Raw genomic sequence first — 16,293 nt, forward strand, 5'->3', positions numbered from 1 at the left:
TAGACGCTCCTTAAAGAGACCGTTTGTCTCTTCCAGAAGAATTCCACCTCCCCTCAGGGTCCTCAAGGAAACCTAGAAGAAGCAGTGAAAATGTCTGAGTCAGGGAAGGTAAATTATTTGTCTGATGAGAAATGTGTTGTGTTCAGCCCAGAGTTGCTTTTGTTCTATTTGACCAAATTTTTACAATTTTTAGACTGGGTTCAACTCAAACTGGTTCCCTCTCCCCTCCTCCCCGCAACTTCTCAGAATGTCCAGTGAATGGGAAAATTGATCCTTTGCCCAGTTCTGCCTGGGATCTTGGTGAGGTCTCTAGGCATGAGGCGAACATTAAGAGGGAATTTCAGAGGCACCTGTGCCAGCTGCACCCATCCCCCATATCTCTACTCTCTGGCAGCCTTTGAAGAGATCAGTTGGGGGATTTTTTTGTCTTTTTATTTTTGGCAGGATGACGCTGTCCGGTTCTCCCTGGAGCTGTCAGCGGGCGAGAGGGAAGCCAGTGGGAACAGAATGGGGCAAGTCCGGAGCTATCTCCAGAGCCTTGGTATTGCCTGTAATGAGGTAGGCCTCCGTCATGCCCTACAGCGCTAAGGAGAACGCTCTAGCCCGTCAGGCAGGGCTGTGGTGATTGAGGTGCCTGGTTCAGTGGCAGGAAATCCCTCACAAATCAGGCCCCATGGAGGGGCTCCCCATCCAGCGTGACACTCCCGAACCGCAGGGGGGCAGCCCGTGGCCACAGACATCCACCGCTTCTATCCTTTGGCCTTCACTGCTAGAGGCACAAGCCCTGACACATGCCGCCAGAGGGGTCACATGCTTGTAAGTGCCATATCGGGCTTTTGGGAAACCAGGGGAGACAACAGCCTCTGCAGGGCCCTTGGCAAACTGGGATGGGGTGGAGCTGGCTCTGACCCCTCAGAAGGGGCGGAGCTTTTGGCTGAAGGGGCAGGGGCAACCTCCACTCAGGACCTCCCAGAATGCATTGTTCCACCCAGAGGGCCATTCATGCTCCCCTGCCCTTGACCTCCCTCCCCCATGAAGCTTCAGCAGCTCTGTCTCTCCAGGCAGCCCTAAGCGCTACCCAGGGCTCCGGTGGCGCTTTAAAGGTCCCAGGGCTCCGGCCACCCTGCTGTCACGGTATCAGCAACAGCAGCCAGCAGCACTGGGCCCCTTGGAATCACCAGGCCCTGCCATGTGGCTGTGAAGCCAGACCATGCCTGCAGCAGAGGACAGATGGAAAGGGGCCATTAGAGCCATCCCGGGGAGCATAGAGGGACAGGGAGCTGGGTTGAGTGCGCTATTGCTCCCTGACTGATTGCTCAGATCAGTAATGGATGGGGATTGTGTAACATGCTTCCTGCATGCATCACAGCGCCCTCTGCTGGTTGAACTGCACGGAGGGTAAAAGCCAACTACTGCTGCCTACCTGCTGTGGTGCCTCTCTTACTGACATGGTGGAGCTGTGGGGAACCCCCCAGGAGAGTTACCTAGCATTACAAAGTGGAGGCCCTGGAAGGAAGGGAGCTCTACACACCCGACATACCTGAGGGACGTCTCCTCTCTTTGGGCCTTGCAGATCCAGCTTAAGAAACTTTCCCTGCTTCCTCCTCACAGCCGTCTTCTCAAGGGAGAGTGACCTGGAGTTTTTTTGGTGCTGAAGAGTCGGTCTCTCTCTAGTGCTCATTGTCCGTTAGCGCATTAGTGTCGCAACGGGCTGACTTTGCATTCAATGCCTCTTGGATGAACAATTTCTGTGTTGTGAAAAAATGTCCATCATGCACAAAAAATTAATTTCAACACAAACATTTTGAAATTGAGGGGGGTAGGCAGGCAACGGGGGAATCATTTCGGAGGGAGGGAGGGTTTGAAGGTGGATACCTCCTAACTTTTGGATGAATAGTTCAGTCCCTCCAAGAAAGAAAGAGCCAAATTTAGAGCAACAAAAATCATTTCCTGAGCAGCTGCCCTTCCTCCATTTTGGGGGCACAGAGACGAGTCCTTCTACATGACACATTTGTTTCAAACAGATAGACAGCTATGGCGCCTGTAAATCATGGGGACCAAAGGTCATAGCCACAGAGGACACTAAAAAGCTCTAGTAAATCTGAGCCAGATTCTATGTCTAATGGAAACCAAAGGGAGTTAGGAACCCGCATTGCTGAGGGGTTTTCAAGCGCCCTCCAAGCCCTCACATGCATCCCTTTCTCGAACGGGTCTGTAACCAGAGCTGGGTACCAGAGAGGCCTCGGTGTTCTTCCTTCATTTGTCGTTTTCTCTTCCCCTTTCCCAGGAGACCATGCCCAATATTGCCGTGCTAGGATCGGGCGGGGGTCTGCGGGCCATGATCGCCCTTCTGGGAACCTTGGCGGAGATGCAGAAACAAGGCCTGCTGGACGCCGTCATGTACCTGTGCGGGGTGTCGGGATCCACCTGGTAGGTGCCGGTCTGTAGAAGGGTGAATGAACCACTCTTCCTGAAGAGTTGGAACATTCTTATGATGATTTAGCCCTGAACGTTTTCCATGTGTTGTGAGTGACGTCTTCAGAAGCACCTGGGGTGTGTCTATTCTATACTCCGGGAGCATGGGGGTAATGCATTCAATTCCGGCCCCCACCCTACAGAAAGTATGTGGGGGGGGCAGATCTGGAGTATCGTGTCCAGTTTTGAGCTCCACATTACAGAAAGGATGTGGGTGCACTGGAGAGGGTGGAACAGAGAAATGCAGAAATGATTTGTGGGCTGGAGCACAAGACCTATGAGGAGAAGCTAAAAGATCTGGCCTTCTTTAGTCTGCAGAAGAGAAGAGTGAGGGGGGATTTGAAAGCAGCCTTCAACTTCCCGCAGGGGGGTTCCAAAGAGGCTGGAGAGAGGCTGTTCTCAGTGGGGGCAGATGGCAGAACAAGGAGCAATGGGCTCAACTTGCATAGGGGGAGGTCTAGGTTGGATAGTAGGAAAAACTAGGTAGGTGGGGAAGCACTGGGATGGGTCCCCTAGGGAGGGGGTGGAATCTCCATCCCTAGAGGTGTTTAAGTCCCGGCTTGACCAAGCCCTGGCTGGGGTGACTGAGTTGCGATTGTCCCTGCTTTGGGCAGGGGGCTGGACTCGGTGACTCCCGAGGTCTCTGCCCACCCTGGGATTCCATGATTCTCCATCTGAGCACGCTTTACTTTTAGTAGCTAGGTCATCGACAGCAGCAATCATTTTGGTCGCCCTCCACTGGACCCTCTCCAAATGCACCCACATCCTTTCTGTAGTGGGGGCGTTTGGGAGGAGCGGGGACAGAACTGGACACAACACTCCAGATGTGGCCTCACCACAGCTGAATAAAGGGGAATAATCACTTCTCTGGATCTGCTGGCAACGCTCCTCCTAATGCACCTCGATATGACATTAGTCTTCTTGGCTACAAGGGCGCCCTCTTGACTCATCCTCAGCTTCTCCTCCTCTGTCCCTCCCAGGGCCTTTTTCTGCCAAATTGCTGCTTAGCCAGTCATTGTCCACCCTGTACCAATGCCTGAGATTCTTCCGTCCCAAGGGCAGGACTCTGCCCATGTCCTTGTTGAAGCTCGTCAGATTTTTTTTGGCCCAACCCTCCAATGTGTCTAGGTCACTCTGATCCCTTCCCTCCAGCGTATCTACCTCTCCCCCCAGCCTTGGCTTTCAGCAGAGGGTCTTGGCTCTCTCCCTGTGACTGGCATGAATTTCCTAGTGGCCATGGTGACAGGCAGCCACGGATGGATTTCTTGTGAAGTCACAGCAGTGTTAGAACTTGCCCGGATGATCGTTCTGCCTGGGAAACAGAAGGTTGGAGATGAAAAGGGGGAGGGAGGTGCCCTCTTCTACGTCCTTAGTCTCAGCCGCACCCCTCTCTGGTTCATTCCAAGGTGCATGTCAACTCTCTACAACGAGAACAACTGGGCAAAGAACATAGAGGGCTTGGAAAAAGAGCTGTGTGAAAAACTTTCCAAGGATACCTGTCATATTAGGGAAGAGTTTCGTTTGTTGAAACAGGCAGCTGAAGATGAACTTTTCTCTCTGACCGATGTGTGGGACACTTTCTTTGTCTATAGTGTATTGAAACTGGTAGGTTTGCATGTAAATCCAGAGTCTCTCTCTCTCTCTCTCTCTCTCTCTCTCGGCAGTACTTGGGATTCAGGAATAAAAGAGTGGAAGGATGAATAACTCCTGCTCACATTTTAAATTTTTCTGACCCCTCCTGGTAATTTTGTAGGCCCCAGCCTCTTCCCTGGAGCTGCCAAAGATCACTGTGGTATTTCCATTTCTAAAATGAGGCCTTCCAGTCTGTTTAAGGGATTTGGAGACCCATTTCCCAGTAAAACTCTTGGGAATTTGGCCCTTTGGTTGTTTGTGAGAATCTAACCCTGGCATCTGATCCCCAAATCCGTGGCTTTCTGGAATGTAAATTGATATAAAAAAGAGCTAAAAGGAATGAAATTCTCAATCATACTCTTGAATTTTGAACAAAGGGTTCTTCTATCTTGCAGGGAAAAAAATGCTTAAATTTCAGGTCACTTTTTGGAGATGGGATTTTTTTCCCCATTAGCTAAACTTCCCAACAAAATCCCATTGCAAAACAACAAGTTGAAATGTTTCAGTTCAAACAGGCCCAAACAAAGCATTTCAACTTATTTGCTTTTTTTTACCTCAGATCAAAGAATTTGCCACATTGGACCCGAATTTTTGAGTAATTTCAGAACTCCAAAAATATTTAGTGTTGGTTGAATTTACTACTCACAAAAAAATGTTGTGACTGGATTTTCCACTCCCTAATTCCTAGTAATTTGAATGTAATTTAAGTAATGGAGCTGGAAGTGTAGTTCTTATATGGAGGAGACTCACCTATGTGAGGTTTGAGCCTCTCCCCTTTGCCACGCCAGCTACACTGATATACTTATAGTCTTAACACTTGGTATTTCCTCAAAGAGATAAGCAAACTGTTTTTTTCCAGCGTAGTCATGTCCTAAAGCAGTGTTTCTCAACCAGGGGTCTGAGTACCCTTAGGAGTACTTGACAGATGTCTGGGGAGTAAATCAACATAACTGACATTTGGAGAAAACTGAATTTTTGTTTTAAGTTTTACAGCGCTTGATTATTTTTGTATTTTTTACACTCAAAAATTTCATCACTCCCCCAGCTATGATTAAGTTGTTCAAACAAATGTGTTGCAATGGTAGAAATTTTTTGTATTTGTCTGAAAACTATAGGTACAGGGGGTACTTTTTTTTTAAGGGTACTTTATATATATATATATATATATATATATATATATATATATATATATATAAAGGTTGAGAAACACTGTCCTAAGGCACTGACCTTGCTTAGCTGCTTTTGAAAAGACCTTTAGGTTCTGCTTTGCATCGTTAGGTGCCAAATACTTTCCAAACTCTGGATCTAATTCAGTTAGGCCCATTTGAAAATCTCCACTATGGTCTATACAGCCTTGCTTGTTTATCTGCACAGCGCATGTTAGAAGGAGGGAAAAATGATGAAGACAATGGTAGTCTTGGTGAAAAGGGTTTAATTGGCAGCCTGAACTAATTACAGGTTGACCCTCGCCAGTCCAGAACCCCTAGCTGGATGTCCACTTATCATAGGTGGGGCCAAGTTTCCAACGGTCTCATCAACTTTGTTTACAGCTACCAAGCCTGGCTCTCAGTGTTCTGTGCTGTTGTTATTTAGCTCTAATTTACCTCAAAATGTTTTCTAAGAGCTTAGCAAGCAGAGGAAGTGTTGTTCATGCTGCTAGACCATATTGACCTCCCATGGTAAGGAAAATTCTCTGGTTCGGAACCAAGCGCCAGACTACAGAGGCTCAATCTATAGCAAGGAACAGAATTTCTAGCAACTTCACCAAAACTTTTCTTTTTCGGCACTAATCAATTCTCACCTTTCCAGCATGATCCAACCAAGTTATCTCAACACAATGATGCCTCCACAAAAGGAACTAACCCTTACCCCATCTATGCAGCAGTAGAATATAGCAAATTGAGTAAAGAAGGTAAAACAAGCTCAGGTAAAGAAATGTGGATTTTTTTCATACACCTCTCCAGTCTCTCTCCCTAAGTTTCAATCACATTTTTATTACCCCCATTGCCAGAATGGTTATTGATGTTCTTCAATAAGTCAAAAAAATGGAAATTTCCCATGATTATTTCAACAGTGACGTTGAAAACAAAGCAAATGTCTATTAAATACACTTTTTATAAATGGCCCAATGTGTTTAAGAAAAGAATCTGGAAAAGGAAAAGAAGTTGGGAAACTTCAGAAAATGTGACATTGTTTTCCCCTTTTCGATGGGCTCTACCGTTAAACGTATCGTTTTTAGATTTGACTCGTTATGATGCGTTTTCCCTTTCCACCTTTCTATGGAGTGAGGGATGGGTTGGTGAAGGGGCCCCACACCAAGAAGGATTCTGGGATGTGCAAGGACAGGACATGATGGCTTAGGAGGGAAACACTAGGAGGAGGAGGTCACAGGAGAAAATGACCATGGACGAAAGAAAAGACTGAAAAATGGAATGGAGTAAATAGATCAGAGAGGAAGGGGGATTGAGAACTTATTGCCCTCGGACAAAAAGGGAACAGAAAACTGGCCCTTCAAAGGGGCCATTTTACATGCCACTTGGAGAAGTTTCAGAAAAGGGCAACCAAAATACTTAGGAATTTGGAACGGGAGCCATATGAAGAGAAATTAAAGAGATGGGGCCTTTTCAGCTTAGAGAAGAGGAGACTATGGGTGTGTCTAGACTACCTAGTTTTGTCGACAAAAGTGGACTTTTGTCGACAAAACTATACCAGCGTCTACACTACCGCTGAGTTCTGGCGACATAACGTCAACAGAACTCAGCAGTTTTGTCTACGCTGGTATACCTCATTTTACGAGGCATAACGCCTTCTGTCGACAGAACTCTGTCGACAGAAGGTGTTATTGCCTGTAACACTGCGTCCAGACTACGGAATTCTGTCGACAAAGCAGCTTGCTTTGTCGACAGAACTCAATGTGTCTGGATGCTCTTTGTCGACAGAAGTTTTGTCGACAGTATCTGTCGACAAAACTTCCGTCGACAAAACGCGGTAGTCTAGACGTACCCTATAGGGGAGGTCTATAAAGTCATGACTGCTGTGGGGAAAGTGAATAATTATTTACTTGTTCCCATTACACAAGAACTAGGGGTCACCAAATGAAATTAATAGCAGGTTTAAAACAAACCAAAGGAAGTTTTTCTTCATGCAGCGCAAAGTCAACCTGTGGAACTCCTTGCCAGAGGAGGTTGTGAAGACCAGGGGTCAAATAAAGAGCTAGGGTATGTCTACACTACAAAGTTAATTCGAACTAACAGACGTTAGTTCGAATTAACTTTGCTAGGCGCTACACATGCAAACTGCTAGTTCGAACTTAATTCGAACTAGCGGTGTGCTTAATTCGAACTAGGTAAACCTCATTCTACAAGGACTAAGCCTAGTTCGAATTAAGTAGTTCGAATTAAGGGCTGTGTAGCCACTTAATTCGAACTAGTGGGAGGCTAGCCCTCCCCAGCTTTCCCTGGTGGCCACTCTGGGCACCACCAGGGAAATTCTTCTGCCCCCCTCCCGGCCCTGGAGCCCTTAAAGGGGCACAGGCTGGCTACGGTGCCCGTGCCAGGTGCAAGCCTGCCAGCACCCAGCCAGCAGACCCTGCATCTGGCACGGGATGAGCCAGCCACCCGCTGCCACCCAGCCCTCCGCCTCTTCCCGGGACCAGGCTGGCGGCTCCCGAGAGCCTGCCCAGGTCTGCAAGAGGTCGGAGCCCGCCTGGGCTAGTGCGGACATCATGGACCTCATCCATGACCTCCGCACTAGGCACAGGAAAGCGGCCGTCTAGGGCAGGAGAGCTGCCAGCCTGGCCATCCAGGAGCAGGTTGGCATGAAAATCAAGGGGGTCCACTGAGACCCCCCGACCCTGAGCCCTGAGCTTACAATGGCCGTCCTGGGTCAGACCAAAGGTCCATCTAACCCAGTAGCCTGTCTGCCGACAGCGGCCATCCCTAGGGACCTTGGAGGGGGTGGACCGAAGACAGTGACCAAGCCATTTGTCTCATGCCATCCCTCTCCAGCCTTCCACAAACAGAGGCCAGGGACACCATTTCTACCCCCTGGCTAATACCACACCATGGACCCAACGTCCATGACTTGATCTCACTTCTCTTTAAACTCTGTTCTAGTTCTAGCCTTCACAGCCTCCTGCAGCAAGGAGTTCCACAGGTTAACTATTTGCTTTGTCAAGAAGAACTTTCTGTTATAAGTTTGAAGCCTGCTACCCATTCATTTCATTTGGTGTCCTCTAGTCCTTCTATTATGGGAACTAATGAAGAACTTTTCTTTATGCACCCTCTCCACCCCACTCATGATTTTATAGACCTCTATCCTATCCCCCTTCAGTCTCCTCTTTTCTAAGTTGAGAAGTCCCAGTCTCTTTAGCCTCTCTTCATATGGGACCTGTTCCAAACCCCTGATCATTTTAGTTGCCCTCCCCTCTCCCACCCTCTCTCTTCCCCCCTCCCATCTCCTTTTCCCAGTCTCCCCCAGTTTTGTTCCATAAAAAGAGTTTCTATTTTTGAACACATTTGTCCTTTATTTTGTACATCAGGAAGGGGGGCTAGGGAGGGGTAAGTGGAAGGAGGTGAGGGGGGAATGGGGTACGAGCCCCCGATGGGGAGGACTGGGGTGGCTCTGTGGGCTCCTCGGGGTGGAAGCTCTCCTGAAGCCCCTTGATTGACCCCCCCATCCGGATGGCAGCCTGCGGCAAGTACAGCCGGGCTGATGGCCGAGTGCTGTGATGTGCCGAGTGTGGGCACTCAGGGCACTCCAAGCCAGGACTGCTTTGCAAGCGGGGAACCCCTGAGAACTGTCTGTCCGGGATGGGGGTCGGGTCCCTTTAAGCACAGCCCTCAGCTAGCCTGAGACAGCATCTCCACGCTCTAAGTCCTAACCTGATGCCCTGCCGGCACTGCTTCCAGCCATCCTTAACCTCGGTTCAGGGTCCACTTAATGTGGACATGCTAGTTCGAATTAGCAAAACGCTCATTCGAACTAGTTTTTAAGTCTAGATGCGTTAGTTCGAATTAGCTTAGTTCGAATTAACTAATTTGAACTAAGTTAGTTCGAATTAGCGCTGTAGTGTAGACAGACCCCTAGATAGATTCATGGAGGTTGGGTCCATCAATGGCTATTAGCCAGGACAGGCAGGGCCTCTGTTTGACAGGGGCTGGGAATGGGTGACAGGGGAGGGGGGTCACTGGATGGGTCCCTGTTCACTCCCTTTGGGGCACCTGGCGCTGGCCATTGTTGGGAGACAGGACACTGGGCTGGACGGGCTTTTGGTCTGACCCCCCCCGGCCGTTCTTACTTTCTCATGTTCTTTCCCTCTCTCTATTTCCTAGGGCCCTGGTTTGAATACACCCCCCATGAGTCTGGCCTCTCTGGCCTGGGGGCATTCGTGAGCACTAAGGCCTTGGGAAGCAAATTCCACGGTGGGACTCTGAGAGAACAGAAGGAAGAGAAACACATCGGCTACTTGCAAGGTGAGTCGCGAAGTCCCTTGATTCCCACCTGTCAGGTGGAGCTGGCAGTGGGAAGGGCTCGGTGCAATACCTGGGGCTCCTGTTTCACAGTGGGACAGAGAACCAGCTCGAGTCTTTACCCTGAACGTTACACAGCACCCCTGGGTGCAGCTCAGAGGCAAAACGTCCCCTCTCCCATGCACCCAGCCGGTGTCGAGCAGAGAGAGCCCCACTGTCGGGATTCGAGCACATCTGACCACAAGCAAAACTCTCCCTCCAAAGTCCATGGGGGGTCCTTGGGCACCGATCCCCACCCTGTCCCACAGACCGATGTCCCTCTAACGCACCCCTCCCTCCTCTTCCTCCGCACCCCGCTCACAGCCACTGCCCGTGGCCATCGGAGACCCAGAGTTCAGTGGTGCACCCGCACGAGTTCCCCTCCCCCTGAGAAGGGGCAGGAGGAAAATGCCAGGCCATGTTCACCCCGTCGCACTGCTGTCACCTCCTCTTTCCAATGGTCCTTTTCATAGAATCAATTTTGAGGGGGAAAAAGTATTTGTGGATGCAAAGAATCCCAGAATCCTAGGGCTGGCAGAGACCTCAGGAGTCATCAAGTCCGGCCCCCTGCCCAAGGCAGGACCAACCCAACTCAACCATCCCAGCCAGGGCTTGGTCACGCCAGGACTTAACCACCTCTAGGGATGGAGACTCCACCCCCTCCCTAGGGAACTCAGCCCAGCGCTTTACTACCATCCTCGGGAAATAGTTTTCCTAGGGGATATAATAAAGTCATGACCTGTATGAAGAAAATGAAAGAGTTTTTCCTAATCTCCAGCCTAGCCCTCCCCCGCTGCAACTTGACACCATTGCTCCTTGTTCTGCCACCTGCCACTACACAGGAAAACGTTTGCCAACCTCTACTTAAAATAACCGATTTCAGTCAGGACCAATGAGTGAACCAAGTTGCAAAAGCACATAGCCCATCGGAGTTTGATCTGCCAGCGCCCACTGGGCTTTTATACCAATGGTCCACCATCTCAGGAGAGCCCTATGATGCCATCGTAACTCCACAGAGGCAAAATCAGGACTTTTCCTTTTTATTTTCAGGTCTCTGGGGAAGTGCCCCTGGAAACATGAAGGAAAACATACACTTTTTACTAGGTACTGACATTTCTGCCTATTGAAGGTAGGGTCGGGCCATCCGTTGAGTTGGAACAGGTCCCTCATGGAAGAGCCACCCCACCATTCTGTAGCAATGGTCCCAGTTCCTTACCATTCACCCCAGTGACCCCGTCCGCTGCCACCAGTCACTGCATTGGTAGCAGCATGATTATGAGCATTCAGAGCTGGAATATTTCCATTTCAGTTCAAAATCTTGACTTTTTTTGAACTCCCGTTTGAGATGAAAACAAATTTCAGAATGTCCAAAATTTCCCATGCAAGTTCTGTTCTCTTGGCTGCTCTCCTTGTTTCCAATGGAACCAATGGTATTCAGTTACACCAGCAGAAGCCAGATCAAAATCAGGTCCTTGACACCTAGATTGAACACAAGCACAACTCCGTGCTGCATTTCAAACCCCTAATGAGATTTCCTAGATTACACGGTTCAGTAACTCACAGTAGTTGTGAGAAACAACTCCTAACGCGTGTGTTTTGTTTTGTTTTTCTGAGATCTTATTAAGAAAAAATTCCAAAGTCTGAAAAAAACCCGGAAACATGCACATTTTGCAGCAGGTAGGTCATTGCATTTCTGGCAGGTTTTTCTTTAGCCTGAGGACTGCTCAAGGTCCTTTCTAGTTCGAGGGCACTATGGTGAGAGAGACTCCTTAGCCCTATCAAACTAGGGGTTGTGAGTTCAAATCTCACTAGGGGCTGCTCTTTGGGAGGTTGTGTCATCTCCATCGTTATTGATATTTAAGAACAGATTAGATAAATGTCCTCACTCAGCATGTTCCAAATTACCGTCAAAATTCATCCATTCCAAAAGCTTGTCAACAATTTAAATAGTGATCAACTGGCAGTAAGGAAAGTATCGTCAGGCCTACTGGGAAGTCATGACCAGCCCTAATCCCGAAGTCCAGTTATTAACGTCTGCCCGCCACACAACTTGTACCCAATGGAACCGAATTCTTCAGGCGCACTGAGAGTCTGCAAGATGAAAATCCTTTCCTTGGCGAGATCCAGCCACTGCAGCTGGATACGTGGATTGATCCCACCGTGCACAAATTCCCTCCCTAGAGCGGGCTCAGCTGCCGAACCCAACCGAGCTCACAGCTGAGCCTGTGCGGGGAATCCCTCCCTTCCCGTCACCGCTGGGAGCTCTGGGAAACCCAGCAACGGCAAGTCGGGCAGCGGGGCTGTGGTTATGTCTCCCCCGCCGCCGCCTGGCCGAGGGAGGGGGCATTTCCTGTAGAGCTGAGGGTCCAGGACCAGACGGGGGTGTGGCTAGTCGTGGTGGCTGCATTTACTCCAGGCTGCCCACACAACCTCTTCAAAGCTCAGACCCCATCAAGCAGCACCGGCCCCGATCCGTCCGAACTCCCTTTTTTCATACAATAAATGCAATTGGGAGCTGCTCTGGTCAGCCCCAGGTGGCTGGCGCTGTAAGCCAGGGGTCAGGGACAGGAGAGCTTCCCTGGGTGTGCCTGATGTACCACGTACAGACACACTCAGCAACCAGGGCTCTGACCCTCCACGGGCTGTTGTATCCTGGCGCCCAGGGGACTTTGGGGTCTGGCGGCATCAGACTTTCCCCTCTGCACCTCTGGGACCACCAGGATTAACAGCAGCCTGGTGGCCACATCATGTCCTTGATCCTTCCAGCTCCTCACTCTCCTTCTGACCATTGCGAGGGCGCTGGCCTCCTCCTGGAGCTTTACAAACAAGGCTCAGCCGGGGAAAACTGCGAGGAAGTCTTCAGGGAGCTAAAGCAAGTGCTGAAAGGCAAGTGGATCGACAGGGCTAGATTGATCCCCGTTCCTGTGTCTAATCATGTAGATGGGATTTTCAAATCAGGTTGAAAGTCTCTTTCCTTTGACGCCTTAGGTAATGTCAGATAGCATGAATTACTATGAATGAATGAATGAATGAATGAATGAATGAATGAATTAAATGCTGAATGAATGGATTGCTGAATGAATGATTGAATTGCTACATGCTGACAATATCCCTGTTTGCCCATATTTCCAAAAATTCCCATGGCCACTTGGATACACACAGGTTCAGGTTTGCAAAAGGGCCTGAGAAAATTTGACCCCTAAATTCTATTGCTTTTTAGTGACCCCCAAAACTGCATTTGCACCCATTGAACATCCTGTTGAGCTCTAGAACATATTGAATGAGCCTCCCATTGCTCATTTCAAATCTAACCTAATTTTTCCCGTTCTCTGAGCAGTTAAGAAAACCAAGAATTCCTACCTGAAGTGCAGTCAGGTGCATGAGGCCTGGAAATTTAAGACGTGGGAAGAAAGAAAGGCAGAGTTCACTGCACTCATCAAGGATTTTAAAACTGATCTTCAAGGTGAGTTTTACAGACTCTGCTGTCCCTTAGACGGGGCACTCCAAAGACAGACAGCATCTGGACTTTGCAAATTATTCCTCCAGATGTGGGAGCCAAAGCACCAGATGTGTCCCACGTGGGAGAAAAAAATGGTCATTTCACTATTTCATCTTTCTGAGTGTTTCAGTTCTTACTTCTTCTCTTCCTCCCCCCCTCCCCCCAACTTTAAGAGGTAAAGGCAAAAAGTGATGCTCATTCGTCCAGTAAAATAGCGGCCTTTCAACATTGTGCCCGGCCATGAAGAGGAAAGTAAATCATTTTTCATCTTCTAGGAATACGATTTTAAAAAGCATTTATTCTGCATTTATTTATTTTGATTTCTGTTAGGAAACAGGAGTCTGAGCACCTTTGCAATCATCTAGCAATGTGGGGGCCATTCAGCCCAGCTCTTTGGCCGGCCTGGGGGGCGATAGTGAAACCCATACTAGTGACCGAGCCAAGTCCATTGTCATGGGTTCAAACACATCGGGGCTCTGGGCTGTCTGGCTACTGACGACTATTAATACACTTTGTTTTACAATACACCTGGTGCAGTTTTTTATCGCAGCCTGTGCACTTTGGGGGCTTCCGTGACATATATTGTGCTAGCTCCCTGCGCTGAGCCAGCATGAGTTACTGAGGGAGCCTACAAAAATGCACACAGCCGAACGTTTATCATCCATGATTGAGCAGGATTAGCCTGAATTTAGTACATCCCTGTCCCAACCTACTGCCCTGGTCAGTCCCAGGTGGCTGGCACCAAGTGTTGGGAGAGGGGAGCTCTAACCATTACACTCCTCGCACGGGTGTGCCTGAAGTACCACGTACAGACACACTCAGCAACCAGGGCTCTGACCTCCACGGGCTGTTGCATCCTGGCATCCAGGGGACTTCGGGGTCTGGGAACATCAGACTTTCCCCTCTGCACCCATGGGGCTACCAGAATTAACAGCAGCCTGGTGGCCACATCACGTCCTCGTTCCTTCCAGCTACTCACAGTTCTTCTGGCCACTGCTGGGGTGTCGTCCTCTTCCTGGAGCTTCACATGCAAGACTCCGCCGGGAAAGACTGTGAGGGAGTCTTCAGGGAGCTAATGGAAACCCACAGAGGCAAGTGGATCGGCGGGACTAGATTTACTGCCTGTTCCTTTGTCTAATCATGTAGGACGGGATTCTCAAAGCCTATTGGCTGTGGCGTCATAAGTAATGTCCCAAGTCATGAATTGCAGAATGAATGAATGAACCGCAGAATGAATTGCTCCATGCTGACAATATCTGTGTGTTTGCCAGTATTTCCACAAATTCCCGTGGCTGGTCCAGTACACACAGGCTCAGGTTTTCAAAAGGGCCTGAGGAAATTAGAACCCTAAAACCTATTGCTTTCTAATGGCTGCCACACCTGCCTTAGCCCCCTTTGAACATCCCTGTGCCCCGAAACGGATCCAATGAGCCTTCTATGACTTAGCTCCCATCTAAGCTCATTTCACCCATTATTTATGCAGAAGGTATCAGAAATCATCACCTGATGAGCTGTGACCTGGCTTCATTCCCATACTGGAAGATCGTGACAGAAGGATTTTGGGAGATAGCTCACTTCATCTGGGAATGTGAACAGGAAGCTGCAGGCAAGTCTTGTACAAACGTTGGTCACTTAGATGGGCTTCCAAATTTCCAAATTCCTGCTTCACATGCAGGAGCAAAGAACCAGAGGTGTCTAAAAGGGAGAAAATTGATGGTTTCACTATTTCCCTGTGTAATTCAGCATTTCAGGCATTTCAGTTTTCTTCCACTGGTTTCCCCCTCATATTAAGGGGTAAAAATAAAATGCTAAAATCACCACGATCTGGTTAAAGGGTAGGATACAAAGATTCATAGAATCACAGAACACGAGCACTGGAAGGGCTCTTGAGAGATCATCAAGTCTAGCCCCTGCACTCACAGCAGGACCAAGCACCGTCTAGATCAGAGGTGGCCAACCCACTTAACAGAGAGCTGAAACAGCTGGGGAAAAAATGCAAAGAGCCGCACCAGAATTGTTGAGCAAAAAAACCCCAAAAAACAGGAGACTGCCCCTTTAAGAAACAAACTCAGGCGCCATTTTGAATTGACGCCCCAGTGAATACAAAAGCTGGGGGAGGGGGCAGAAGAGGCTTTGCGAGTCACAGGTTTGAGGGAGAAGAGCCGCATGTGGATCATGAGCTGCGGGTTGGCCACCCTGGTCTAGATCATGCCTGACAGATGTTTATGTAACCTGCTCTTAAATATCTGCAATCATGGAAATTCCACAGCCACCCTCGGCAATTTATTCTGGCAAGGAGTTCCACAGGTTGACTGTGCGCTGTATGAAGAAACATTTCTTTTCATTTGTTTTACACCTGCTACCTCTTATTTTCAATTTGTGATCCCTAGTTCTTATGTTATGGAAACAAGTAAATAACTTTTCCTTACTCATTTTCTCCATACATGTCCTGATTTTACAGACCTTTATTATATCCCCCAGGAAAAGCTATTTCCCTAGGCGGGTGGGGAAGCGCTGGGCTGGGTTCCCGAGGGAGGGGCTGGAATCTCCATCCCTAGGGGTGTTTAAGTCCTGGCTGGACCAAGCCCTGGCTGGGATGATTGAGCTGGGTTGGTCCTGCTTTGGGCAGGGGGCTGGACTCGATGGCTCCTCCAACCCTCAGACTCTATCGTTCTATGAAATGTTACCACCTCTCTCTTTCCCCACTCTCGATGACTCCCGAGGTCTCTGCCAACCCTGTCCTTTCTAAGCGGACAAGTCCCATCACCGTTTGTTCTGACTCACCTCACTTCCCCCCATGGGGCTGCAGCTGGGCAGAGGCGATTGTGTTTCCTGGGGGAAGGGAATTTAAATGTCCAATTTCTTGGGAAAAGACCCTGCCCCCTCAAGTTCCCCCTGACCCCAAACAGATTTCGGCCCTGTCTGGTCACTGCTCACCCAGCGAGCCCCTCTCCCGAATGCTGCTCTTTCCTCAAACCTGCTCCCCATCCCACAGCCGCTCATCTCAAAACTGGCCCTCAGTGATACCAGTGGAAATACAAAGAAATGCCTCTGACTTTGCCCCTCCCACCATCTAGCGTCCATGTGGGGGAAAGCCAAATGTGTCCACAGATTCCTTCCAGCTTTTTGTTTGACTTGACGTTCCCCTTTGGGTCTCTTTCCCCTTGTTCTTGACTT

General features: G+C 49.1%; 1 protein-coding gene across 3 annotated transcripts in view; it reads left to right on the forward strand.

Annotated features, from left to right (window-relative positions):
* Positions 1 to 16,293, forward strand: part of LOC102444169 (cytosolic phospholipase A2 gamma-like) — an 89,400-nt gene that overhangs the window by 3,579 nt on the left and 69,528 nt on the right. For 2 of the 3 annotated variants that reach the window (XM_075911983.1, XM_075911982.1), the window contains exons 2-13: positions 4 to 108; positions 445 to 558; positions 2,288 to 2,430; positions 3,882 to 4,080; positions 5,917 to 6,034; positions 9,441 to 9,581; positions 10,668 to 10,721; positions 11,232 to 11,294; positions 12,384 to 12,503; positions 12,955 to 13,080; positions 14,088 to 14,207; positions 14,600 to 14,722. In XM_075911983.1, the coding sequence (XP_075768098.1) occupies positions 4 to 108; positions 445 to 558; positions 2,288 to 2,430; positions 3,882 to 4,080; positions 5,917 to 6,034; positions 9,441 to 9,581; positions 10,668 to 10,721; positions 11,232 to 11,294; positions 12,384 to 12,503; positions 12,955 to 13,080; positions 14,088 to 14,207; positions 14,600 to 14,722 (1,426 nt within the window). The remainder of the gene's footprint in view (positions 1 to 3; positions 109 to 444; positions 559 to 2,287; positions 2,431 to 3,881; positions 4,081 to 5,916; positions 6,035 to 9,440; positions 9,582 to 10,667; positions 10,722 to 11,231; positions 11,295 to 12,383; positions 12,504 to 12,954; positions 13,081 to 14,087; positions 14,208 to 14,599; positions 14,723 to 16,293) is intronic. The other variant, XM_075911984.1, reaches the window with a different exon arrangement.

The sequence above is a fragment of the Pelodiscus sinensis genome, chromosome 30 (genome assembly GCF_049634645.1).
Source record: "Pelodiscus sinensis isolate JC-2024 chromosome 30, ASM4963464v1, whole genome shotgun sequence".
Lineage (NCBI taxonomy): Eukaryota > Metazoa > Chordata > Testudines > Trionychidae > Pelodiscus > Pelodiscus sinensis.